This window comes from Phyllostomus hastatus, unplaced genomic scaffold (genome assembly GCF_019186645.2).
Source record: "Phyllostomus hastatus isolate PE091 unplaced genomic scaffold, TTU_PhHast_1.1 phas_contig_80, whole genome shotgun sequence".
NCBI classification, from domain to species: Eukaryota; Metazoa; Chordata; class Mammalia; order Chiroptera; family Phyllostomidae; genus Phyllostomus; species Phyllostomus hastatus.
In genome coordinates, this window is record NW_025333960.1 from 19,685,547 (window position 1) to 19,712,016 (window position 26,470).

Consider the following 26,470-nt stretch of genomic DNA (forward strand, 5'->3'; position numbering starts at 1 on the left):
ACCAGTGACCTTTCGGTTTGTAGGACGACACTGACCCATACCAAGCAGTCATCCCAGTTACTGAATTTTGAGGATATTTGTTTTTCTTCTTTTTTTAATTTGATTCTTTGTGTGTGTGTGTGTGTGTGTGTGGTACTATCAATTTATTGAAGGAAAATGTCCGGGTTGTGTCACTTACTTTTGGACACATTCCAAGCATCACAGTTTTAATTTGATTTTTTACTGTTTTTTTTTAACTCCCATTTCTGTTCTTTTTGATCAATCTTGAAATTTTGCCATGCATTTCTAACAGTATAAAGTTGCTATCTTAACTCTGTTATGAATCACTTTAGTTCTGATCTGCTAGTGACAGCCTTTCTGGTTTTTCAGTATTGTAATTGACTTTCCTTTAGAATTGTTTTGTCATTTCATTGGATTTGGACAGGAAGAGTCAAGTAAACCATCTTAATCAGAATCTTTGACATTTTTTTACCCTACAAAGGATGAGTTGCCAAATAACTACTGAATCTGCCTCTGTAACAGCTCTTTTGCTTTTTCTCATTCACTATTTCTTCACTTTGCACATTAGTTCTGATACTCATTTTGTTAATAGTAGCCTGCCTGACTTGTCAGTGCTTTCTTCTTACTTTGGTAAATATTCCTACTAACAAATCAATCTTCGCATCATTCACCTGTGAAAAATAACTGATAATTTTTTAAAATAAATTTCAGACTTCTTAGCCTGCTTTTAAAGACTTTCTACCACTTATACCTAGTATGTCTTTATTTTTTAATCTTCACCCAAGGATATGTTTATTAATTTTAGAGCAAGAGGGAGAGAGAGAAATATCAATGTGAGAAAAAAACACTCATCAATTGCCTCCCACACGCACCCTGACCAGGGAGTGAACGCACAACCTAGGTATGTGCCCTGACTGGGAATGGAACCCGCAGCCCTTTGGTGTATGGGACCATGCTCCAGCCAACTGAGCCATCCAGCCAGGGCTACCCAGTCCCTTTCTAACTTTGTTGAGTTAATTCTCTGCATAGAGTAGTCACTATTCAGTTCATTTGGCCTCTTTGTGATGAATTCTTTTCTGATCTTCTCAAGTGCCCAGAGGAATCTTTTTCCTTGAAATTTACTTTAGTACTTTATCTGTTCCTTGCTGTATTTTGTCACTTTTAGCTGTATAAAACATGTTTATACAATAGCTTGTCTCTCATTAGGCTATACTTTTCTTTAGGTCATTTTCCAAATCTGAAGTTTTTTTAGATTCTTCACAGGAGGTAGTCTAGCAACCTCACAAATTGTTAATAGTCAAAAAATTTTTGTTTACTCAATGTAGAAAAATATGTTTAGATTTCTAAAATACTAAATTTAATTAACAAATTTTTAGAATATGATTAACTGTCTTTGGTAAAGGTTCATCGTATTTATTGCAACTCAATCTTTTTTTTATATTCCTACTAGTAAAACACATGCTTAACCACTGACATCATACTAAGGATTGTAAGAATTTTGTACTGGCCCAAAGTTGAGTTTCTGCTTTATAAATTAAATAAGGATAGGTAAAGAAAACTTAGTTGAGGTAAATTCAAACAAATACTACTTCAGTAGATATGTTTACATTATTGATACCATAATTATTCATGAAACAAAGAATTACTAAAGAAAATATGATGTGTGTTTCTGTTTTAAAAATTATGCTGATATTCAGTGTTCTATTACTTTTATAATTGGATTTATTTCAAGATAAATGACTCTCACTAAATGGTATTTGAAATTAGTAGGACTGAGTAACCAGATGGAATGCTTTCTTGTCCTCAGTATGAATAATTAGACTCTGCTCCCCAGTACATGAGGGTTTTGGGGGGGGGGTTTGTTGTGTTGTTTTTTTTTGCCCACACACATTACACAGAATTATCAGTCAATCATTTACATGAACTGGTACAGTATGAGATGTAATCACTACCTAGTAACAAATTAGTTTTTCATGGTAACATTAACCCTGACTAACATTTTGACTTAGAACTAGAAATCCTAATGTCTCTGTACTTGTTGGCATTATTGAAAAAGACTGACATATATGTTAATGGAGTTAATAGTATGTGACTTCTCTTTCACATTATATTTAAGTGAATGAAAAGAACACTCTACAGGAAGAAAATAAAAAGCTTTCTGAACAGCTGCAGCAGAAAATCGAGTAAGTATTTCTTCTAAATTGCAGTAGAAAAGTGAATTTTTTTTGCCAATTTTTCTTTCTTTGTTTTATTTACTTCACAAACTAAAGATAAATTGAGTTGCAGATTTCATTTTAAAAAATTAAAAATTTTTTTGCAATAAAAATAAAATCACTATTTTTCATGTTTTGGGAGTACATACAGAAAATGTATATGCATATCTTAGATTACTGTGAGAGTATATAGAGAAAATATATCTGAACATAATAATTTAAAGCATTTTAATTTTAATGATTATTATAAATAGTACATTATTAAAATACTTATATTTCAAATAAATACTTGAGTTTTGTTACCTTTCTTCCAGCCCTGTCCCAGAAGCTTCATAAAAACAAACTGAATAAGTATTTCTTCTTACACATTTGGCAGGCCACACTCTTAAAGAATAAAAATAACTTTTATCCTATTTACCAGTTACTCTTCTTTGTGTTTTATGTTTATTATTTCTGTTGTTCACTATGATTCTTCAAGGTGGTTTTATCTCTACTTTATGGATGAGGAAACCAAAGCTCACAAAAGTCAAATAACTAGCCTTGGTCTCACTGCTAGTAGGTTATAACACCATCACTCAGACCCATATTTTCTGACTGTTCTTTTCATTATGCAACAGCATCTCAAAAAAATACTGCATTTTGCCGTGTATAATGTGCTCCCACTGTATAATCTGCACCCACATTATTGGCCCAAACTTTCAGGAAAGAAAGTCTTTCATTTTAATTCAACTTTTTATTTACTTATATTTAGAAACAAAACCAATTATCATATTCCAGGGTATTATTTTGCATATAGATATCATTATTGCTTCTTAGAGTTATACTTCTAATGCGTAAGCAGCATAAATAAAAGAATTAAAAACATTTATATAGATACAGAATTAGTACTACCCATGTATAATTTGCATCCTTACTTTTCCCTCAAAAATTTGGGCAAAAAAGCGTGTATTATACACGGCAAAATACAGTTATCTATTCTGGGGGGTATGGTCTGACTGATGCAGAGAGGAGATATGATTGCCTTTTATTTTCCATTTACATAAAGCTTATGATTTTTTTTTAAGAATTAGGATTTAGGATAATCCTAATGGTTTAGGACTCTTAAAGATTTGTATTTGAGTAGACATGTATAATAATTTCGGTACAAACTATGCAGAGGTAACATTTTTTTTGGGTTAGAATAGTTATTGTCTTTTGTATAAACATATCCTTACAGGTGGAGTTAATATCCTTATCAGTGTATTTTTGTGTAGTGGATGTCCAGCGGGATTTTGATATTCCTCCTATGTGATCAGTCCACTGTATACTGGTAGCCAAAGAGAATTTTGAGGAAGGATGATAGTCTGATGAAGAAAGAAGGCTAGGGATCAGACTGAGGTTATCAAATGTGTACATGAAAATGTCCTCATGTTACAGATTGAAGTGAGGCTAGAACATAGATTCACAATCTTTTTATATAATTCCAAAACCTAGACATATTTTTTGAGATGTTATTCACAACTGAACCTTACCTTAACTGACAGAATGCTATTTATAGTTCTTATTTATCCCACCACTTCATGTAAGTATTCAGTGCTTTGCTGTGAAAATATCGATGTGCTTGACTGCAGGATTGTAACACTTCCACTGGAGGTGTTATGTAATAATCTGTTTATGCCCTATATTATCCTTCATGTAAAGAAAAGAATCTGGACTCCGAATTACATCTGCTTCCAAAGATTACATAGATAATTGTCAACCTGTATTAATTTATATTATGTGAAGTTATTTAGCACAGGTAGCTTAAGATATTTTGAATATATCAACCTTGGCATTTATGAATACTGAAGATGTATAATATTTACATATTACATAGTGGTTAATACAGAATTACCTCAACAACCAAGGTATATAAAGTATATTGAAATAAAATAATGTCACTTGCTTAGTAGAAATATTGATTCCGATTACTTTAAAATTAGTTTATTTTTAGTGTTCTCAAAAATTTATATACTTTTCATGTTGAGGCGCTTTGATATTTTAGAAAAGATGTAAAAGCTGAAGTTTAAATTACAGTAAATATTAATCATGTGGTTGAGCTCAGGGCAAGTATGTTTATTTCGGATATGCCTTAGTTAAAATAGTGTAGGAGGTAATTTATTGTGTCTTTCAATTCTCTCTTGAAATTTAAGATAGTTGTTATTCTTATAAGGCAACTTTTTTGTAGCTTGCTCTCTTTGAGCAAATTTTCTTGGCAGCTTAAAAAAAAATAGCAAGTGTTGTCTCATGATGGTACCTGGTTTCCTCTGACTACCTAGCTGTAACATTGTTATGTGCCTGAAATTCCCCTGAACTGTAGAAAAAAATATTGACCTATATTTCTGCTTGTAAAATGCAATAATGCTAACTCACCTAAGCTGGTTTTGATGTTACAGATGCCTTATATGGTAGGACAGTTATTTAGTGACATTATAGTGAGAAATTATTCAGTAACAATTTGTCATTATAAAGTTTAATAGTTGATACACACACACACGCGCACGCACGGCAAATAATTAAATAAGCTAGGTATTGAGGTCATTACTCTTTGTTTCAGGAAATGAATGTGCTGGTTCGGTGAAAATCAAGAGTCTCAAGTTAAGTTCATACACTTAAAGACTATAGGATTCATTTCATTCGCTGCCCTCTTCTGAGTGGACAGTTAAAAATAAAGTTGGTTTTATTTTGTTTTTTAAGATGAACTACGCTGCTGTCTTCTGAATTGAATTCCTTGTATGACTTCTTTAACAAATAGCATTGAACAAACACCTCTAGCACGAATTCACTCTCTCCCAAGCCTATTTGCTTTTAGTGAGATGAAAGTATTAGAAAGTTCTTTCTAACTCTGTGTAGGAATTGCTGTACTTGTAAGTTATATTTGTCAATTCTGATTTTGGTTTCTCGGGCCTTTTCTACATGGTAGTCCTTTGTGTGCATTAAGACAGGCATCATGGCCCTTCTGAGTCTTGTCTTAGAGTAAATGTCCTCTGTTCATGAGCTGTTTTTCATGTGGTATGACTTCAAGACTGGTCAAAATACCATTTCTCTTTAATGTTTTAGTTTTGTCAATATGTTCATTAAGAACTCAGAATTCCAGGTGTAGTCTCACCAATAGAGTAATAGATCCATTTTTTCTGTATCTTTTTCATTTATATTAATGTGGTCAAAACATACATACTAGGGTGGTTCCTTATGGGTATACTATGCCCTATCCTCTACTTGTAAACTTGTTTTAGCTCTAAGTACAGGAATTCAGTCATGGCTTCACCATAGGTTTTTAAAGAAACCTTGTATCATTTAGCCTACTCCCTCATTTTAAGATAATAGCATTGTTTATTAAATACCTATTTTCTGGGCATTGGTATCCTTACATGCTTTTTTCCTTTTCACAACTTGCCTACAAAAATGAAGTAGGAACATACAGTACCATGCCTACTTTACAGGTAACTGAGGCTCATAGAGGTTAAATAACTTACACAGTGTAACTAGTAAGTGTCAGATCCAGGGTTTAAACCCAGATATACCTCACTTCAGGGTTTGTATACCCTTTTATACTTTTCTGCTAAAACAGCCTCACACATTTGCCTACGTAGTATCACCATGTGGATGGCTGAACCTGGATTCTTTCTTGTCAGACTCAGTTCAGTGATGCTTATATCTCACATTTATCCTGTTCTATTTTGTTTTGTTAAATTTGACTTATTATTCCAACTTGCGGAGGTCTTCTCATGTGTGGATTTTATTTCCTGCTAAGTATTAGGGTAACTTTTATTCTCAGCTTTATGTCTTCCATTTATTTGATGAATATTCTATCACCAGTACCCTGTGTCAAAAATCATTACTAAAATGTTGAATAAAACCTACCCCCTGAGGATGGAGCCATGAGACATGCCACTACAAATTTCCTTCATTATGATAATTCTTTGTGTGATATTGTTTAGTCAGTTAGGAGTCAGTCTTTGTTAATACTGAGTTTATATTTCTTCTTTTTAATTCCAATGAGATGTCAAGGGAATCTTGATCCGATGTCTTTTTGAGAGCCAAATACAGAATAAGACATTCCTCAGAACAGCTGGTTTCATAGTGCTATTTTTTAAAACTAGTCTTATTTGAATTATTCATATAATGAGTTTATACAGGTTTTAGGAGATCCAGGGTGTCAGAATCACTAGTTTGTATTTTAGGAAATTCTCTACTTCCCTCTTTTTAAAAATTTTCATCAATAACTTTGTTGATTTGGATATTTTGAGTATGTCAGCTATCTCCTGCGTGGTATAATATTGATTGTTCTCAATTAATGTCTCAATTTGATCGTTATCAACTTCAACTAGTCCACCCAGCCATGGAACATCATCTAGTGAGAAATCTCCAGCACAAAATTTCACAAACTACTTGAAAAATTTTTAAAGTATATTTTATTGATTATGCTGTTATAGTTGTCCAAATTTTCCCCCTTTGCCAACCTCTGCCATTATACCCCTCTTCCCTGCAACAACCCATCCGCCCTTAGTTCATGTCCATGGGTCATGCATATAAGTTCTCAGCTTCTCTATTTCCTATACTATCTTAACATGACCTTGTCTATTTTATACCTACCAATTATGCTTCTTATTCCCTGTACCTTTAGCCCCCATTCTCCCCTTCCCCCCAGCTGATAACCCTCCAAATGATCTCCATATCTATGATTCTGTTCCTGTTCTAGTTGTTTGCTCAGTTTGTTTTTGTTTTTTAGATTCAGTTGTTGATAGTTGTGAGTTTGTCAGTTGAATGTTTATAGTTTTGATATTATTCTTTTTTCTAAATAAGTCCCTTTAACATTGCATGTAATAATGGCTTGGTGATGATGAATTCCTTTAGCTTTACCTTGTTAGTAAGCACTTTATCTGCCCTTCCGTTCTAAATGATAGCTTTGCTGGATAGAGCAATCTTGGATGTAGGTCTTTGGTTGTCATCAGTTTGAATACTTCTTGCCTGTCCCTTCTTACCTGCAAAGTTTCTTTTGAGAAATCAGCTGATAGTATTACGGGAACTCATTTATTGGTAGCTCTGCTTTTCTCTTGCTGCTTTTAAGATTCTTTATCATTAACCTTTGGCATTTTCATTATGATGTGTCTTGGTGTGGTCCTCTTTGGGTCCAACTTGTTTGGGACTCTCTGCTTCCTGGACTTGTATGTCTATTTCCTTCACCAAATTAAGAAACTTTTCTTTCATTATTTTTTCCAATAATTTTTCAATTTCTTGCTGTTCCTCTTCTCCTTCTGGCATCCCTATGATTCAGATGTTGACACTTTTGGAGATGTCCCGGAGTCTTCTTATACTCTCCTTGATTTTTTGAGTTCTTGTTTCTTCGATCTGTTTTGGTTGAATGTTTATTTCTTTTTTATGTTCCAAATTGTTTATTTGAATCCCAGCTTCCTTCCCTTCACTGTTGATTCCTTCTGAATTTTTCTTTATTTCACTTACTGTAGCCTTTATTTCTTCCCTAATGTTTTTTGCCATACTTAATGAGTTCTCTGAGCATCCTAATCACTAGTGTTTTGAACTCTGCATCTGATAGGTTGGCTATCTCCATTTCATTTAGTTGTTTTTCTAGGGTTTTGCTCTTCCTTCATTTGGGCCATATTTCTTTGTCTCCCCAGTTTCGCAACTTCCCTGTGTTTGTTTGTCTGTATTAGGTAGAGCTGCTTTGACTCTCTGTCTTAGCATTCCTGTTAAGTTGTATGGGGTGGAGCCTTAGGTATTTGCCAGAGCAGGGCAACCCACTTCACTGCTTTGTGGCTCTGTGTGTGGGGGAGGGGTCAGAGAGGGGACAGTACTGCTGCCTGGCATCTGGAGATTTGCTTGGCATTTGCCCCATTTCCAGTTACTTCACCCACTTCCCGTATGCGACTGGCACCTTTCTAGCTGTTGCCCTGTTGGTGATTCCCAGAGTGGGTGGGTTTGCATATGTTGTGGACCCTTTAAATGGACTATTCTGAGAAACCAGGAGTTTATTCAGCTGTGGCACCCCCCCCCCCCACCACCACACACACACGCACTGGTTTTTATAGCCAGAAGTTAGGAGGCTTTCTCTTCCCAGCACTGGAACTCTGGGCTGTGCAGTCTGGTCTGGGTCTGGGATTGCTTGTTCCCAAGGTATCCCTCCAATTTTTATCCACCACATGTGAATGTGAAACCACCCATCCTGTCACTGCTGCTGCCACCCCTCTGTACCACACCACATCCTCTCTTCCCCAACTCCGCCCCTCCTACCTGTCTGGATGAATATGGCTTCTTTAAGTCCTTGGTTGTTGGACTTCCATACAGTTCTATTTTCTAGCATTTCTGGGTATTTTTTGTTTTGTTTGTTTGATTCTTCTTGTGGTTGCGCAAGGAGGTGAAGTGTGTCTGCCTATACATCCATTTTGACTGGAAGTCTCTTCTTCCCATTTTTAAAAATCATAATATTTAATTGAACTTGATGGTTGTTAACTGTTTCATTAAGTTTAAATTATGTTTTAACTGGAAGAATGTAAGTTCTTTAGAGGAGTAGAGGAGAAAAGCTGAAAGTTAAAAATCTCTACAGACTTTATGAAGGGAGACCTTGTATCCTTATAGATCTTTGAGGGGGTAGGGTAAAAAAAACAAATAAAATGGTTTTAACAAGAATTTAAGGGGAAACCTACAAATAAAGTGAATAACCAAAAACAAACAAACAAAAAAACAACCCATGTACTTTCAGGCCATTAGAAGGAAAAGTGAAAGGAGAAAGATAACTAGGGTGCATAGTTAATTTAACCAAAAGCTGTAATCAGAGGTGAGACCATGAAAGTTGCTTTTTGTTTGTTTTTCTCTCTCTTTTTTTTTAATAACAAAGGATAGACATAGGATGACAAAGCCAGCACTTGTTTACTTAGTTTGGACATCTCTACTTACAGCTAGTTTTTGACTGGTTTGTTTTTTTCCTTTCTTTTGTGATCCCAGCTACTTCTAGATTGGCTCTGCCAGGAAATCATTTTCTTCTCCTGACTCATTCATGTTTCAGGTTGAATTTTTATGACTAATAGGCAGGTAGGCCATGATGTGTTTAAAGTGGGGCTGGATAGATTTCACACTCCATTAATTTATAAGGCTTTTTATAAGACTAATTTATTCTGTTTTTCCAGAGTAAGACAGTAGAACTTGTAGGGGAAAATTTAAAATGAGATATTAGCTCTGAATAACTCTAAAGATCTTAAATATAGAATATGGGATTATAGACCACAGTAATACTGATGTAATCCAGGAAATTTATATATAGCTCAATGTTGGAAAAAAATTACTCTGCTAATGTTTAAAAAAATCTCTGTTGGTCATAGTTTATAAAATTTTCATATTAATGTTTGTTTATAGATGGTATTACAAATTGAAGTGAGTATAATAAGACAGACCGGTTTTAACATGCCAAGCCTAAATGACTGACAGACTGGTAAAAATTAGTTGGCATATAAAGTCAGTAATGGTTTGACATGGGACAGTTGATTGAATTAAAATTAATTAACTTTACCTAGAAACTACAATTGAATCTAAACCGAGTCTTTAGGTGCCATTGGTCCTAAACTGAGTTAGACATATGCCTAGATCAGCACATTTTTTTTTTCTGGTGGAATCTGGGAATCTCTCATATTCATTCATTTATTCAACAAATATTTATTGAGTACCTATTATGTGCCTGTTCACGTGGACATTTATAAGTGTTGGTAAACCAAAGATCCTTAACCTTTTGGTGTTCACATTCTAGCAGATGAGCAGTAGGTAAGTCAATTATATGCTGTGTTACAAAGCAGTAAATACTATGGATAAAGTAAGTAAATAGAGCAGAATAACAAAGAACAGGAGTACTAGGGTGTAGGAAGAAGAGTTGCAATTTTTTTTTTAAGATTTTATTTATTTATTTTTAGAGAGGGAAGGGAGGGAGAAAGAGAGAGAGAGAGAAACACCAATGTGCGGTTGCTGGGGGTCATGGCCTGCAACCCAGGCATGTACCCCGACTGGGAATCAAACCTGTGACACTTTGGTTCACAGCCTGAGCTCAATCTACTGAGCTATGCCAGCCAGGGCAAGAGTTGCAATTTTAAATAATGTGTTCAAAGTAGGCCTTAATGAGAAAGTAAAACGCCAGCAAAGACTTGAAAGAGAAGTGGTAATTAGCCGTGTAACGTATGGAGGTATTCATTCCAAACAAAGAAGTACGGCAGGATATGTCTGGTGTGTTTGAGGACCTCAGGGAAGCAAGGTGGCTGGAGTAGAACATGGTATGAAACCAGGTCAGAGAGGGCATAGGGAGGGGAATAGTCAGATCATGTAGGACCTTGTAAATCATTAAGAGAATTTTGACTTGTGTTTTATGTGAAATGGGAAGAAGTGGGAAGTTTTAATCAGTGGAGTGACATAACTTAAGTTTTAATAGGACAGTTTTGACTGTTGTTTTGAGAGCAGACTATAAGAATACCTGGGTAACAGCAGTGGCAGGCACTCAGAGGTCGAATCCGGCTTGTATATAGTCATTTGTCTAATGGTCTACACAAGGACAGCACTTTGAGTGGTTAACAGTTTTATCCTGGGAGTTTGGCCGCTGGGGTGTAGATCCTGGTTCTGTTATTTACTATTTTATTTAGTAAGTAACTTAACTTCTGTAACTTTGTTTTCTCATTTGTAAAATGAGAGTACTAGTAATACCTCATTCAGTTATGATAATTAAACTGATACATATAGCACTTTGAACTGTGCATGGCACTGTAAACCTACAAGAGTGGTAATTAATATTATTTACCACCCTATTTTTGCCGTTGCCAAGTCATGTTGGTTCTACTGCCACAATGTTTATTTAGCACCAGTCCCTTCCTTTCCATAGCTGTTTTCAACATCCTAGTTTTCAAACCCACAGAAGCTCTTGGCTGGACTCTTATAGCCTTTGCCTAATTGACTTCCTTGCCTCCTCCTTTCTATCCCAGTCTTGCACACTGCTGCTAGATTGTCACATTTCTTCCATGCTCTAAAACCTTAATTCCTTTCCTCTTGCTTTCTAAATTATGTGTACATTCAATCATGAGGCTTTTATTCATGTACTTCCAACTTTTCCTTCTCTAACACAAGTGTACAATACTCATGCCTTTACTCAAACTCTGTGGATCGACATTTGAAACTCTTTTAATTTCACTTCAGGTGTCAGCAACTACACTATGTACTTTACATCTCCCAATAATATTCCCCACTCTAATCTTTTGAGTACTTCTTTAATCCTTATATTTGGATTTTGAACATTAGATATAAGGAATTACATCTATTATAGTTTCATACCTGTATTTTACGGTAGCACAATTACCATATGGTAGGTGTTTTAGTAAATATTTATTGAATTAATTTTCTTTCAATTGTCATTATTTTTCTCTAGGAATGATCAACAGCATCAAGCAGCTGAACTTGAATCTGAGGAAAATGTTATTCCAGATTCACCAATAACAGCCTTTTCGTTTTCTGGCATTAATCGACTACGAAGAAAGGAGAACCTCCATGTCCGATACAAAGAACACACACATCCTAAACCAGAGCAGTCTGGGTGTACAAATGGTAAGGATTAGATTTGTACTTTAGTTATTTGGATTTGTAAAAAAAAATAGTATCTGTCTGTTGTTTTTGTGTTATTCAATCTAGTGGAAGGTAGATAGTCATTGTTCAGATAAACTTATGTTTACCTATAATTTAACTTCCTTTAGCGAAGTGACTAGGAAGGCATTTTCTGCCTGTATTATGTATAGACTTGTGTTGCTCTTCTCAATATGTAAACACCCAGCATTTTATAACATGGTAAATAGTTTCCTGTTTTGTTTTGTTTTTTTTTTTTTTACTTAAAAAAATGTGCATATATCTGAGTGGGATAAAAGGAAAGAGGAAAGGAACTTAACCTTAATTTTTACTTATGTCAAGGGTTATGCTGAGTGATCTAAATACATTATTACTATATTTTAATTCTCATGACAGGCTTGCAAGGTAGCTATTAGCACCTGTATTTCATAGATGATGAAAGATGCTCTTTAGAAGAGTTAACTAACTCACTCAGGGCCCCCTGTCAGGTCAGTAGATGAGTCAGAATTCAAGTATAGATCTTCCTTGCTCTAAACTTTTTTATTTTCCAGGTCTTTCCTACAGCTATTCCATACCGAGAATCCTGTCTTTAGCTAGCTATTTTTACTTGTTACTATTTGTAGCAATTGGTGGTAATCAAGAAATGCTATTATAATGTGTCTACCTTGTGGCTTATCATTTATGTTAAATGTTTTGGAACTACCTTTTCTTTGTAGTTCTGAAATTTAATATGTGACATGATGCAAAGATGATTTCTTTTAATATTGATCTATAGTAAATGGTAAAGACTTTATAACCTAAACTGTTTGTAAGAGGGAAAGCATTTGGGGGGAAGGAGTGTACACAGTTCTAGACCTATATTTATAATGCAAATAAATTAACAGTATCTGTGCCTTTGAAAAAATAAGTAAATCTTATTCTTCGATATTATAAAATTGGTATCATTTTCATCATTTTATATGACCTTGCATCACCATCTAGTGGAAAACAAAAGAACTGTTAAAAATCTTTAGAAGCTGAAGTAAAATGTAAGATCATAGATCTAGAATGAACAGTCATTGGTCTTTTATTTTTAGTCTATCAGACAGAACAGGAGTCACATAAGAAAGTCTCCATAATTTTCGTCATGTTTAAATCCATGTGTAAGATTATTCAGGAAAACAAATCACAGCAATTTTCTTTATTAGAAAAGCCTTCTTTTGTACCATAAAAGCTTCTGGTTTGTCCTGTCTGGGTGCCTGAGCTGGTTGGAGCGTCATCCTATAAACCAGAAGGTTGAGATAGTCAATCCTCAGTCTGCGCACATACCTAAGTTGCAGGTTTGATCCTTTGTTGGGGTATATACGGGAGGCAACTGATTGATGTTTCTCTCTCACATAGTGTTTCTGTCTCTGTCATTCTCTTTCCCTTCCTCTCTCTCTAAAATCAATGAACATATCCTAGGGTGAGGATTTAGAATTTTAAAAAAAAGCTTCTGTTATATTTCTTGTATAAGAATAACATATAACTATTTAAAAATTTGATTTGTCTGTTTTAATCTTATCCTAATCATTTTTATGTGGAATCTGAAATTTTGGTTTAAAAGACAAGATAACTTTTGAGCCATGCACATTATTTTAAAACTGACTTAATGACTTTTAGTCCTTTTTTCTCTTTCTAACCACCTTTGCTTGTTTATTTTAAAGTTTATACTGCTTTTTAATATTATTTTCAGGTTATAGTTAGTATAAGTCTATTTCCTTTTACTTACTCTTTTGTTAGTTTGTTTTCTTTGAATTATTTCTGGCAAAGCATGTTGCAAGATTTCCTTCCAAAACATAAAAACTCTAAAATAAAGATTGTGAGGATATGTGATACATTATTTATTTTAAATTAATGTGCTGATTTGCAAAAAGTACGTAAGGAAAACATACATTACAATATTACAGCTCTAGGAGACTTGTCAGAAGAAGCTTGTAGGTTCTAGTTTTCTCTTCCACTGTCCTAACTGCTACTGATCTAACTTCCAGTTTTGTTTTTAGTGAAAATATAGGAATGAACTCTTTAAGGAGAGGTTTGTTTTTGGCTTATCAAAATAATATTTTGGTAATATTTTTCATCATGATTGTGTATAGGTAATCTCTCCTTTTCTCCCCTTAGAATTGAGAAAAGTTCCAAAATCTTCAACTCATCCACAGCATAAGCCTAATAAAAATGAGATTCTAGTGGCTGACACTTGTGATCAGAGTCAATCTCCAGTAGTGAGTAAGCAAGATGTTGACATTATTTTATTAGTTTAAACTTTGTGGTCATTGGTGGGCAAGAGTGATCCACAGTCTTAGTTAGACAATATTTTAAAATATTCTGTATTAAATTTTGTTTGTTGTTTAGCAGTCTTTTTCATATTGGGAAATAATGTTATTCTATTAAATCATATTAATAGCGCTATCCATTATTAGTAAAAATTGCTAATAATTTTTAGTAAACAAAACTCTACTCTGGTTTACTCAATGATTCAACAAATATTTTAGTGTTTATTATATACCAGGCACTGAACAAATCAAAGCCCTTAACTTTGTTGAGCTTACAATGTAGCTGGGGAGAGAAAGAAAATACACAGATATATGTTAGGCTTTCTAATAATTTTTCTTACCCTGCTCCCCTCAGAAAAAATAAAGCAGGGTAAGAAGAGGTATTGGAAAGCCTCACTTTAAAAGTAGTTTGTGAACAAAGACTGGGGGAAGCAAATGAGTCATGGGGATATCTGGGAGAGGCACATTCCAAGTAGAGAAGAACTCTGTGAGCACAAAGAACATGAAGTGAAGTTGCTGTTTGGTTGGTTTGAGGAAGCTTAAGGAGGCCTGTGTGGCTGGAATAGAATGCGTGAAGGGGAGGTTGGTTGGTTTGGGCATCTCTATTCTTCAGAGTTGCTATTTACTGAGAGGGAAGAGGCTGCGAGCAGGTTTGTAGGGTAGGACGGGGTGGTTAGAAATGAGGAGTTTGGTTTTGAGAGTACTCTGTTTGAGATTCTGGATGGACATTCATATAAAGGTTTTGGGTGGGAGGGTGGATATGAGTTTAGAGTAGGAGAGAGGGATGGAAGTGTTAGCATGTAGGTGGTATCTAAGCCAAGTAAATGTAAATGGAGAAGTTCAAGTACTTAGTCCTAGGGCATTACATTGTGTAATTCTTAAATTTTACACAGTGATTCTTAAGTTTTCCTCATTATCCCTCCCCCCCTAGACTTTCTAGATTTTTCTCTAATCACTTCCCCTATCAAAATTTTAATAGTAATTTTAATACTGTATGAATAAATATATGTCTGTGCCTTAAACATAAAAAGAGATTTTTTTCTATCTCCCAAGAACATTTTTCACTCCCTTGGAGAAGTAGTGATTTAGAGGTTATTGAAATGAGGAGGATCCAACAGCATAGCCAGTGAAGGAGCTACCAGTGAAATGGGGGAGCGTGGTGTCCCGTAAGGCAGCTGGAGACCGGAAAGAGAGGTTGGTCAACTGTGGCAAACAATGCTAATAGGCCAAGGAAGATGAAGACTGAGAATTGACCATTGGATTTGGTCACCTGGAGACCACTGACTGAAACTCATAACATGAGCTGTTACAGTATAAGGGTGATCAACTAGACTGTTTCATGTTCAAGAGAAACTAGGATCAAAGAAAGTGTAGAGAGCACTTCTAAAGCAAGTCCTTCAAAAGATGGGATATTATAGCATATTCAGTATATGTTTATATTTATGGATGATCAAGTAAAGAGAGAGGAATTAATAATTCTGGAGAAAGGGGGAACGATTGCCAGAGCCTTTAAAAGCTGAGAGGAGATGGGATCCAGAGCCCAATTGGAAGAGTTGGCCAAGGTTAATCACTTACTCATTTTATGTTAGTATAAAACTTGCTCTCTGAAAGCTATAAATCATTGTATATTAGCATGTGTATATGTTTGTGTGCGTGTGTATAGACAGACTGTCTGGCAAGGTGTGGTAAGGGTATAGCAGTGAGAGGACAGATCCTTGCTTCTCAGCACTCTGGAGCCCATTCTCTACTGCTGTTGCCAGGGACTTTACTCCATCAGTTGTCCTCTTTTCCTGTATCTCCTCAGTTTCTCTGTGGGTTCTTTCTTTTCAACACATGCATAGATGTTATCTTTCCTCTTTTAAAAATAACCCCTCTCTTAATTGTCTCCATCCTTAGCAACAGCTTCTCTTCAGAGCTGAAAAAGTGATCTTTCAATATCTCTTTCTCAACTCTCATTCACTTCATTTTGGTTGAATCCACTGTCCACTCCCTGCTCCCACCCCTAGAGAGAGGTGGGTGGTGAGGAAAAGGGCACAGGGGAAGGGAGGAAGGAGGGGGAAAAGAGGGAGAGGCAGCAGAGAAAGAGAATATGCTTTCACATTTTTTTCTCTCATTATGTTGGAACTGCTCTGGCAAAAGTCATCAGTGACTTCCTGGTTATTAAATCTAATGAACACTTCCCAGTCCTTATCTTACTTGACCTTTCTGTGACATTTGACATTATTGAGCACTCTGTTTCTTGAAGTGATGCCACTCTCCTGGTTCTCATTCTTTTTTCACCTTCTTTTACTGGCTGTTCTTTTTCTGTCATTTAAATGTTAACTGTCCTCAATATTTATGTTTCTTGGTCTATTCTTATCTCACTTTCTATCTCCTGAAGGAATCTTGCCGAGAGTTACTATTCTGCTACCACCTATATGATTAATAAATCCAAAATCTGTATCACTAAGACTTTTCTCCTGGATTCCAAACCAGTGTACCTGACTGCTGTTGAACATCTCTGCTTGGATATCCTTCAACTTCCATATGTCCAAAATTGAAAATTTTCTGTCAAATCTTCATCCTTTTATTTACAATCTCAGTGAATGACTCTGTACATACCTCTCTGAGTTACCCAAATCAAAAAACTTTGTGTTTTCCTAGACTCCTGCTTCTTTGCCTTTCATATTTGAATACTCTCCAAGTCTTACTGATTCCACCTCCTATATGTCTGTCATAAACATTTCCCTCTACCCCCATCATACTAGTTTGGGCTATCAGCATTCCTAAGATTGTTTTAGTCCTCTTGCCTATTATGATTGCTTCTTGCTCTATCATCCTGTCATGGCTAGAATTACTTTTTAAACCCAAATATTGCATGTCCTCTATTAAAAACCCTTGGGTATCTCTTCATAGCCTACAGGATAAATTTTAAACTCTTTAGCATAATCTGATTCCTCACTGACCTGTCTGGGCTTATGTCCCACTACTCCTATATCTTTTACACTTTGATTTCCAGCAATTGAACCATGTAGTTCCCTGAACATGTAATTTTGTTTCATATATATAGACCCTTTCACATACCTAGAACCTTTCTCTCTGCCCCCAATCCAGTTGACCTGTTAAATTCCTCTTAGGCATCATTTGATGTAGCTTTTCTTGATTTTTCCAAGGAGATTTAGGAGTCCTTCTATATTTAAATCACCCCCTTTTCATGTACCTTTATTTTAATGTTTATCATTTTATTGTAGTTCTCTTGTACTTCTCTATTTCAAATATAGCCCATAAGTTCCTTAAGGACAGAAATTTTTTCTTTTCATCTAGTGCCTAGTACAATGCCTGGAACATAGCATGTGCTCCATAAATACTTGTTGAGTTATTGGAACTGTATATTTAGCAAATATTTGAATATAGATGATTTCTGTATAAATGTGTTAGCTTAAAACTTGAAATTTATGCAGTGCTGAAAATCTTTCTCATAAAGTATGTTTTTATGAAAGGTACTATAAATATGGTTTGATGTATCCTAGGTCACAGTAAATCCATTATAAATATAATTTTATGGTATTTTTGGTGGCAATATGAAAAATCTATCTGTTGCATTCAATTTATTTAACATAAATAGAAAGCTTAGCTGAAAATGTTTTGCAAGTGTAGACTCTATAACTGCAACTTACTGTCATTTATAGCAGATATTTTGGGTGCAGATTTTAAAAATTACTCAGTGCTAGCTTGTAAAATGGTTCTGAGAGCCTTTTATTCCTTTTTGTATTATTTTGTACATCTAGTTTCTACAATTGTATAATTGGGGTTTTTTCTTACTTAGATACATGTGGAACAAGCAGTTACCCCTCTGATAAGTTGCCTTTTAATTTAGCTGCAATTGTTGCTGAGACACTTGGACTTAGTGTTCCAGAAGAATCTGTAAGTAGTTGTTTAGTTTGGTAATAATATGAATTAATTGGTGTCCTTTTGGGGCAGTTCTTACAGAATTGAGCAAAAGTAAAACTATTTTTTCCAAAGATCATTGAATAAAGGCCTAGAACAAAATTGATGTGGCTAGAAAGGCTCATTAAGTTATCCACCCAGACAGTCCCAGAAATCTAGAGTCTTTAGAATTCTTGTGATACAGATTGTGGGTTGAATCAAAATTTAGGGAACTCACAATGGCTTAGAGGGTTTGGCCAACCCTCTTCCCTGCTCCTTCTCCCCTATTCTTACCCCGTTTCATCTAAGAGAAGACCTAAACCTTTAGGTTTATTTCAGAATTTATTGGATCTTCTCTGCATCCATTAAACTAGGGTTTGATTTGAAAAACAGGATGAATTCTTGGGACTATCATATATACTTTAGTTCTCTGTCCTTATAAGTGCCAATCCAGAAGGACCTGATTCTTAGGGACTGGGTCAGTAACTGACCCCATGATTTTTTTTTTCATTATTTTGGTGCTTCTTTACATCAGACACATTTACTTTTTTTCTTAATTGGTGCCTAAAAATTGAAAACTTGAATTCTTCAATCTTAAGGAAGTTTTACTTTGATACACTTTAAGATAGTATTCCTATGCTTTTGTTGGTAAATGTATATGTGCTCTTATAAAATGGTCTTGATACTTACTGAATTTCTAAAATTTGAATTGATTTTTTTATTACATTTGGGTAATTTATTGTTCTTTCTAGTTTTAAATCCATATTCAAGTGATAGTGGTGGTTTTTAACATTTGAACTTTAAATGTGTTTTAATGTTTTTTAATTTTCTCCTACCCATAATCCTGGCAAGTCAGTAGTTTTAAATGCCAAATAGATTAAGGGAGCTGATCTCTAAGGATTTGGTGCTCAGACGTGATCCACAGGCCACCACCATATGCATCATCTTGAAGTTTGTTAGAGATACAGAATCTCAGGTGCCACCCCAGACCTACTGAAAGAACACTTTGTATTTTAACAAGATCCCAGTTGACTTGTATATTTATTAAACTAGATCATTGAGTAAAGGCCTAGAACACTAAGCCTTGAAGGCCTTGAGGACCACTGCTCTCTAAAGGAGCCTTTTAAATTCATCCCCTGTCAGAATAAATAATCATATCTATTCCTTTCCTTTCATCTTAATAATTGTTGGGAGGGAACGGAATAATATATATATTATATATATATTATATATATTATATAATGTAATAATTATATAATATAATATATATTATAAATATATATTATAAATAATATATATTATATATATTATAATATATATTATATTATATAATATATATTATATTATATAATTATTACATATTATAATATATATTATATATAATATATATTATATATATAATATATATATATTAGTAGTAGAATGTACTTACAAACAAGTAAAATATTAACACTTTTCTCTCTTAAAACTTAAAATGTGCTTCTATATTTGATTGTAGTAAAAAATGCACATTGTCCTGACCAGGTAGCTCAGTTGGTTGGAGTGTTGTCCTGATATGCCAAGGTTGCAGGTTCGGTCCCCAGTCAGGGTACTTACAAGAATCAACTAATGAATGCGTAAAGAAGTGGAAAAACAAAATAATGTTTCTGTCTTTCCTTCCCGCTCTCTCTTTCTGTAAAACCAATACAAAAAATTTTAATGCACATAATATAAAATTAACCATTTTAAAGTATACAATTCAGTGGCATTTAGTATATTCACAATATTATGCAACTGTCACTTCTATCTAGTTCCAAAGTATTTTCATCATCCCAAAGGAAATCCTGTTAAACATTCAGTCCTTGTTTCAGTACTTGCAGCCTCTGGCATCCTACCAGTCAGCTTTCTGTCCTTGTGGATTTACCTGTTCTGGATAATTCATGTAAATTGAATTGTACATTATGTGGCTTTTGAGTCTGGCTTCTTTTGTTTATCCTGTTTTTAAGGTTCATCCACACTGTAGCATGTATCAGTATTTCATCCTTTTAAAGGAAAAATAGTCTTTCATCATATTTTACTTTATATTTTACTACTGAAGGAATCTCAAGGTTCCGAGAGCCCTCTTGGTGATGAGCTCTACCACTGTCTAGAAGGAGATCACAAGAAACACACTTTAGAGGAGTCTACAAGAAAAACTGAAGATAGTTTAAGGTAATTGGGGGCACTTTGGTGAAAAATTTATGAACTGTTGGTGAAATCCCGTTACACTGAGTTCCATGAAATTAAACTATTTCTCTCCCTTAACATATAGTTTGTTATTCTGGTTGTATTAATTTTTATTTTAAAAAATAATTTCTTCAGTTTATGACCAGTTGTGGGCTTTTTGCATTACTGCAGAGAAATGGATGTTACTTTTAGATTCTTTCTGTACTTCAAGCAGTGCTTAAGAGTTCCCAGTCTTGCTACTCTGCCCTTCTAATAACTCAGTTATCCCTTCTGGGTTTACATTTCCAAAACCTGGATGTTGTATAAAGCTTGGATGAGATTGTGTAAAGATTGTGTTGCATTTCATTCATTTTGACTAATTTCAGAACATCCATGAATTAATAATATTATTTATGTAGCATTTTGCTTTTTTTTTAATGATTTTATTTTTATTTATTTTTAGAGAGGGAAGGGAGGGAGATAGAGAGAGAGAGAGAGAGAAACATCAATGTGCGGTTGCTGGGGGCTGTGGCCTGCAACCCAGGCATGTACCCTGGCTGGGAATCGAACCTGCGACACTTTGGTTCGCAGCTCGAGCTCAATCCACTGAGCTACGCCAGCCAGGTTTTTTTTAAAAGAGCTGGCTTTAGGCACATATAAAACTGAGCTGTCACATATATCACGTTTAACTTGTCATTATAATAATTCATTAAAGTAGGTTTTATTGCCCCGTATTTTGCAGCCAACAAAAATGTAGCGTAAGAGAGGTTAAATGCCTTTTTTAAGGCCATATAGCTGTTCAGTACTAGAGGCAGAGCTCTTACCCATCTCCCCATCTTCAAACAAACCTAGTACTTTTTTTTTAAGATTTTATTTATTTATTTTTAGAGAGGGAAGGGAGGGAGATGGGGAGAGAGAGAGAGAAACATCATTGTGCAGTTGCTGGGGTCATGGCCTGCAACCCAGGCACGTACCCTGACTGGGAGTCGAACCTGCGACACTTTGGTTCGCAGCCTGCATTCAATCCACTGAGCTATGCCAGCCAGGGCAAACCTAGTACTTTTTCTACTACTGAGGTTATCTCCTCTGCTAGAGGCAGGCTGTTTCTTTATATATGTTCAGTTCTATAGTATAAGAACTTTGTTTCTTGGAGTTACTCATGACAGGATTTCATAACAACAAAAGAAGTTGGGTCCCCATTTGAATTTATTAAAATATTATTTTCTTATATAGTGAAGATACTTAAATTATTTAGGAAAAATATTTATAGCTATTGAGATAGAATGACTGTATTGTTTTTCTCTGCTTTTTGTTAGCTAAAAGAAGAGAAGCCAGCAACTATACGCTATTGTAAACACTTGGTGAATCATCTATCTATAATACATAGATAAGACCTTACTATTAATAATTCTATATTAGCATATGGTTTCTCATCATGCTTATCTTTTAATTTTTACCTTATTTAATCAGAAAAAAGTTTTACCACTCTTTATTCTCTTAGATTTTCAGATTCCAATTCAAAGACTCCTTCTCAAGAAGAACTAACTACTCGGATATCATCTCCTGTATTTGGAGCTACCTCTAATGTGAAAAGTAGTTATGGCTTGAATACAAGTTTGTCCCCTTCTCTTTTAGAGACTGGGAAAAAAAATCATCTGAAAACAACACATTTAAGCAGCACCTCTAATTCTAGATCAGAGAAAACTAGATCAAAATCTGAAGATAGTTCCCTTTTCGCACATCATAATCTTGGGTCTGACATGAACAAGATCATTAACCAGTCTTCTAATAAACAAATGCTTATAAATAAAAATATAAGTGAACCCATAAGTGCACAGGACAGTATTGATCACATCAAAAATACTATTTTTGATAAAGATAAACATGGGGTACCACTGAAACCATTGGGATGCAAAACATCCAAAAGGAAGAAGACTGAGGAGGAAAGTGAAGATGAAGTAAGCTGCCCCCAAGCCTCTTTTGATAAAGAAAATGCTTTTCCTTTTCCACTGGATAGTCATTTTTCTGTGAATGGAGACTATGTGATGGATAAACCTCTGGATCTGTCTGATCGCTTTTCAGCTGTTCAGTGTCAAGAGAAAAGCCAAGGAAGTGAGACCTCTAAAATCAGGTTTAGGCAAGTGACTCTCTGTGAGGCTTTGAAGCCCATTCCAAAGAGCTCTTCCTCAAGCAGAAAGGCCTTGAGCGGGAGCTGTGTGCAAACCAAAGATTCCTCAGAGGAGCTCTGTTTACAGGAGTGCATCCTCCAGCCCCTGAGTAAATCTTCCCCAGATAACAAAATACCATTACAAATAAAGGAGGAAAGGCCTACCTTTAAAATCCCTCTACATCCACGTGAAACTTTGGAGACAGAGAATCTTTTTGATGACATGAAGGTTTGTGTTAAATGTTCAAGGGTTTTGGTTTAAATGATTATGAGTTCATCTAGATGCTAATGATTCTGTCTGTTTTAGGGTGCTGGTTCTCATGAGCCAATAAGAATAAAAACCAGGTCAGTTCCTGGAGCCTGTGAACTTGCATCAGTTCTTCAGTTAAATCCATGTAGAATCGCTAGAACAAAGCCTCTACAAAACAACCAAGGTATGTGCACTATACATAGTACTTCCCCTCTATATTTATTATCTTGTATTTAAGATAGTAAATATCTTAATTAAATATATTATTTACATTCTTTGGAGAGATTGAATTATTTGGGGAGAAAATGTTTTCTTCCTGCATGTTTCTCTGTTTACAAAATAGTTATCATTGGATTTATTTTAAATGTGATTATCCTTGTGCTTTTAGAAAAAATGAAATGAGATCTTTAATACCTACTTTTATATGTGATTTTGTGGATTTACCTATTTTATGTAGTTATTTTCTTTACAAAACTTTACAAAACTTAACACAGAATTTTAAAATATATGAAGTAGAATTTTCATCATCCAAAACTTGTTCCTCAACCCATAGATAGCCTGTTCTTTTTCTTTGCATTTACATGTGTGTCTGTCAACATGTACATATACATACACGTAGACATTTATGTGGGTTGTTCAGCTTCTAGTGTGAATGAAAACATCGTTTGCTCTAGTAATGTAGATATGTATTAATCTTTTGTAAGTCTGCTGTGATTAAAAGGAGTTTTTTAGGGCTTTTTAGCCATCAAATATTCCTGTACTTCATATGCAGTGTTTTTTTTTTCTTTTATTCTTTATTGGAAAGTCATTTCTTCATTCTGGGTTTATTTTCTTGTTTTCCTGAAGCACATTCTTTAGTTGTTCTTCCAACAAGAGTTCCATCTCTGCATAAACATTTTTTTTCATTCTCAGTCCTTTTTTAAAATTTGTTTATAATTGTTATAATGAACACAGTATATACCTACTTAATCTTTCATAATCTGCTTAGAGTTAATATTGTACCACTTTATGTTCTCTGACTACACAGAACATATGTAGTTGTCATGTATCTCTACAAATAATTGAAAACCCCTTCAAACAGTGTTAAAAATTTAACTTTAAAAAAAATTATATTGACATAAAAATCACATATTAAAATTCACAAAATTTATAAAATTACTGGTTTTCTTATACTCCCAGAGTTGTGCAACCATTACTATAGTCTCAGTTTAGAACATTTTCATCATCCCAAAAAGAACAGAAAGAATAGTACCTATTAGCAATCATTCTTCATTCCCAATCCTCTTCCCCAGTCCTAAGCAATCACTGTTTACCCAGACCCTCCCCTGGCGGTACTCCCCCTCCCCTCAGGTTGAGAGAAGATGCTTGTATATCGAAGCTAAAATGTTTTACAGGCAATAAAACCTGAGTCTGTCTATATTCCTAAAAGATAAAAGTAAATATAACTGTCTGTCTCTTTAGGTTTGCCTTTTCTGAGGTTTTTATAGAAATGAAATCATATAATTTTTGTGACTTCTTTTACTATTATAATAATGCCGCTATGAATATTTTTTTTAAGATTTTATTTTATTTTTAGAGAGGGAAGGGAGGGAGAGAGAGAGAAAGAGAGAGAGAGAGAGAGAGAGAGAGAGAGAGAGAGAGAAACATCAATGTGTGGTTGCTGGGGGTCATGGCCTGCAACCCAGGCATGTACCCTGACTGGGAATCGAACCTGCGACACTTCGGTTCGCAGCCCGCACTCAATCCACTGAGCTACGCCAGCCAGGGCCCGCTGTGAATATTGATGTATAGTTTTGTGTAGATGTGTTTTCCTTTTATTTATTTATTTATCTATCTATTTATTTTTGAGCTATACATAGTGGTAGAATTGCTGGACCACAGGCTAACCCTGTTTAACCTTTTGAGGAACTTTGTAACTGTTTTCCAAAGCAGCTACATCATTTTATATTCCCACCAGCAGAATATGAGGGTTTTGTTTTCTCTGCATCCTCACTAACACTTGTTATTATCTGTCTTTTTGATTCAGGCCATCTTATTGGGTGTGAAATGGTGTCTCCTTGTAGTTTTGATTTGCCTTTTCCTGATGGCTAACATTGTTGAACATCTTTTCATGTGCTTATTGGCCATTTCTATAGCTTTTTTCAAGGACTGTCTGTTAAGATTTTTTGCTCACTTTTAACTGACATATTTGTTTTATGTTGAGTTGTGAAAGTTCTTTATATATCTTAGATGTAAGTACCTTACCAGACATGATTTGCAAAACTTTTCTTCTATTCTGAGTGTCTCATAATGTTTAAAATCTGTTCTTAATTGTTATATATTTTTTCCTCCTTATCTAAGATGTACCCTTTGAAAATATCCAGTGGACTATAGATCCAGGAGCAGACCTTTCTCAGTGTAAAATGGATATTACTGTAATAGATACAAAGGTAAGTTAGAAAGTAAAACCAAAGCCCACATGATTATTCTAGTGAGCTCTTAGTCACTCTCCTCTCTCTCTCTCTCTGTGACCTGGAGAGAATCACATACCTCTTAAAACCTGCATTTATTTATTTAGAAACAAAAATCCCATATTTTGCCATGTATAATGCACACCTTTTTGCCCAAATTTTTAAGGGAAGAATAAGGATGCACATTATACATGGGTAGTACTAATTCTGTACCTATGTAAATGTTTTAAATTCTTTTATTTATGCTTATGCATAAAAATGTAACTCTAGAAAGCAGTAACGATATCCATATGCAAAGTAGTATCCTGAAATACGATAATCGGTTTTATATATAATAAAAAATTGAATAAAAAAATTAAAACGAAAGATTTTTTTCCTGAAAGTTTGGGCCAAAAACATGGGTGCACATTATACATGGCAAAATACAGTATTTATTCTTCCAACTTTATGGTATCTGAGAGAGCAATAATACTTTCTGACTTTAGAGGCCTTTGCTGAAAAATATAATTATACCTTTAAAATAATACAAAATGCTAGTTATTTATTTTAAATAATTATTTATCAAAACAATTCATCATGTGCTTTAAGTTTTAAAATAATGTACTATCAAGAAAAAATTTTTATTTTCCCAATTGACTACAGTTTAAAATTCAAAGTAAAAATAACTTGCTTGGCTTATATTTAGGATTTATATGGTTTGAGAAGTTCTCTTTTATTTGGTAGTATGTTAATAAAGTATTTATCAGTTAAAGTAGTATATATCTATTAAGAAATCAGGTTTGATTTATGAAATTGCTGTTCTTTGTACACACTGATGTCCACCACTGTGAGTCAGAGTGGAGAAGAAGAAGGAGAAGCTGAGGGAGTGCCCCTCCCCTGGCAGCAGTCCCCCAGGGTGCAGAGGGGCCAGGTGCTGCTGTCGGGTGGAGAGAAGATGCTTGTGTATCAAAATTAAACTATTTTACAGGCAATAAAACCTGAGTCTGTCTATATTCCTAAAAGATAAAAGTAAATAAAATTTAATGCTACTAAAGTGTACATTTAAAAATGGTTAAAATGGTAAGATTTGTTTTATGTATTTTACTAGAAATGCTTTTTAAAGTAAATATAAAGCCATAAAGGGGTAATTGTTAAAATTTTGAATTTTTAAATATCCAGGATGGCAGTCAGTCAAGATTAGCAGGAGGAGAGACAGTGGACATGGACTCTACATTGGTTAGTGAAACTGTGCTTTTAAAAATGAAGAAGCAAGAGCAGAAGGGAGAAAAAAGTCCAAGTAAGATTTGATTTTTAAAATTATTTTAATAAAAATATGGGGGGAAGTTTATAGTCCTACCATTGCATTGGTAAGCACAGGTGATTTCTTCACCATAAATCCAAGAGTTTTC

At 34.6% G+C, this 26,470-nt stretch overlaps 1 protein-coding gene across 13 annotated transcripts in view; it reads left to right on the plus strand.

The window, feature by feature from the left end:
- RBBP8 (RB binding protein 8, endonuclease) overlaps window positions 1-26,470 on the plus strand; it is a 102,478-nt gene that overhangs the window by 57,387 nt on the left and 18,621 nt on the right. For 12 of the 13 annotated variants that reach the window (XM_045850021.1, XM_045850029.1, XM_045850023.1 and 9 more), the window contains 9 exons: window positions 2,117-2,183; window positions 11,644-11,819; window positions 13,974-14,078; window positions 17,931-18,028; window positions 20,109-20,221; window positions 21,717-22,611; window positions 22,690-22,816; window positions 24,973-25,061; window positions 26,241-26,358. In XM_045850021.1, coding sequence (XP_045705977.1) covers window positions 2,117-2,183; window positions 11,644-11,819; window positions 13,974-14,078; window positions 17,931-18,028; window positions 20,109-20,221; window positions 21,717-22,611; window positions 22,690-22,816; window positions 24,973-25,061; window positions 26,241-26,358 — 1,788 coding nt within the window. The remainder of the gene's footprint in view (window positions 1-2,116; window positions 2,184-11,643; window positions 11,820-13,973; window positions 14,079-17,930; window positions 18,029-20,108; window positions 20,222-21,716; window positions 22,612-22,689; window positions 22,817-24,972; window positions 25,062-26,240; window positions 26,359-26,470) is intronic. The other variant, XM_045850032.1, reaches the window with a different exon arrangement.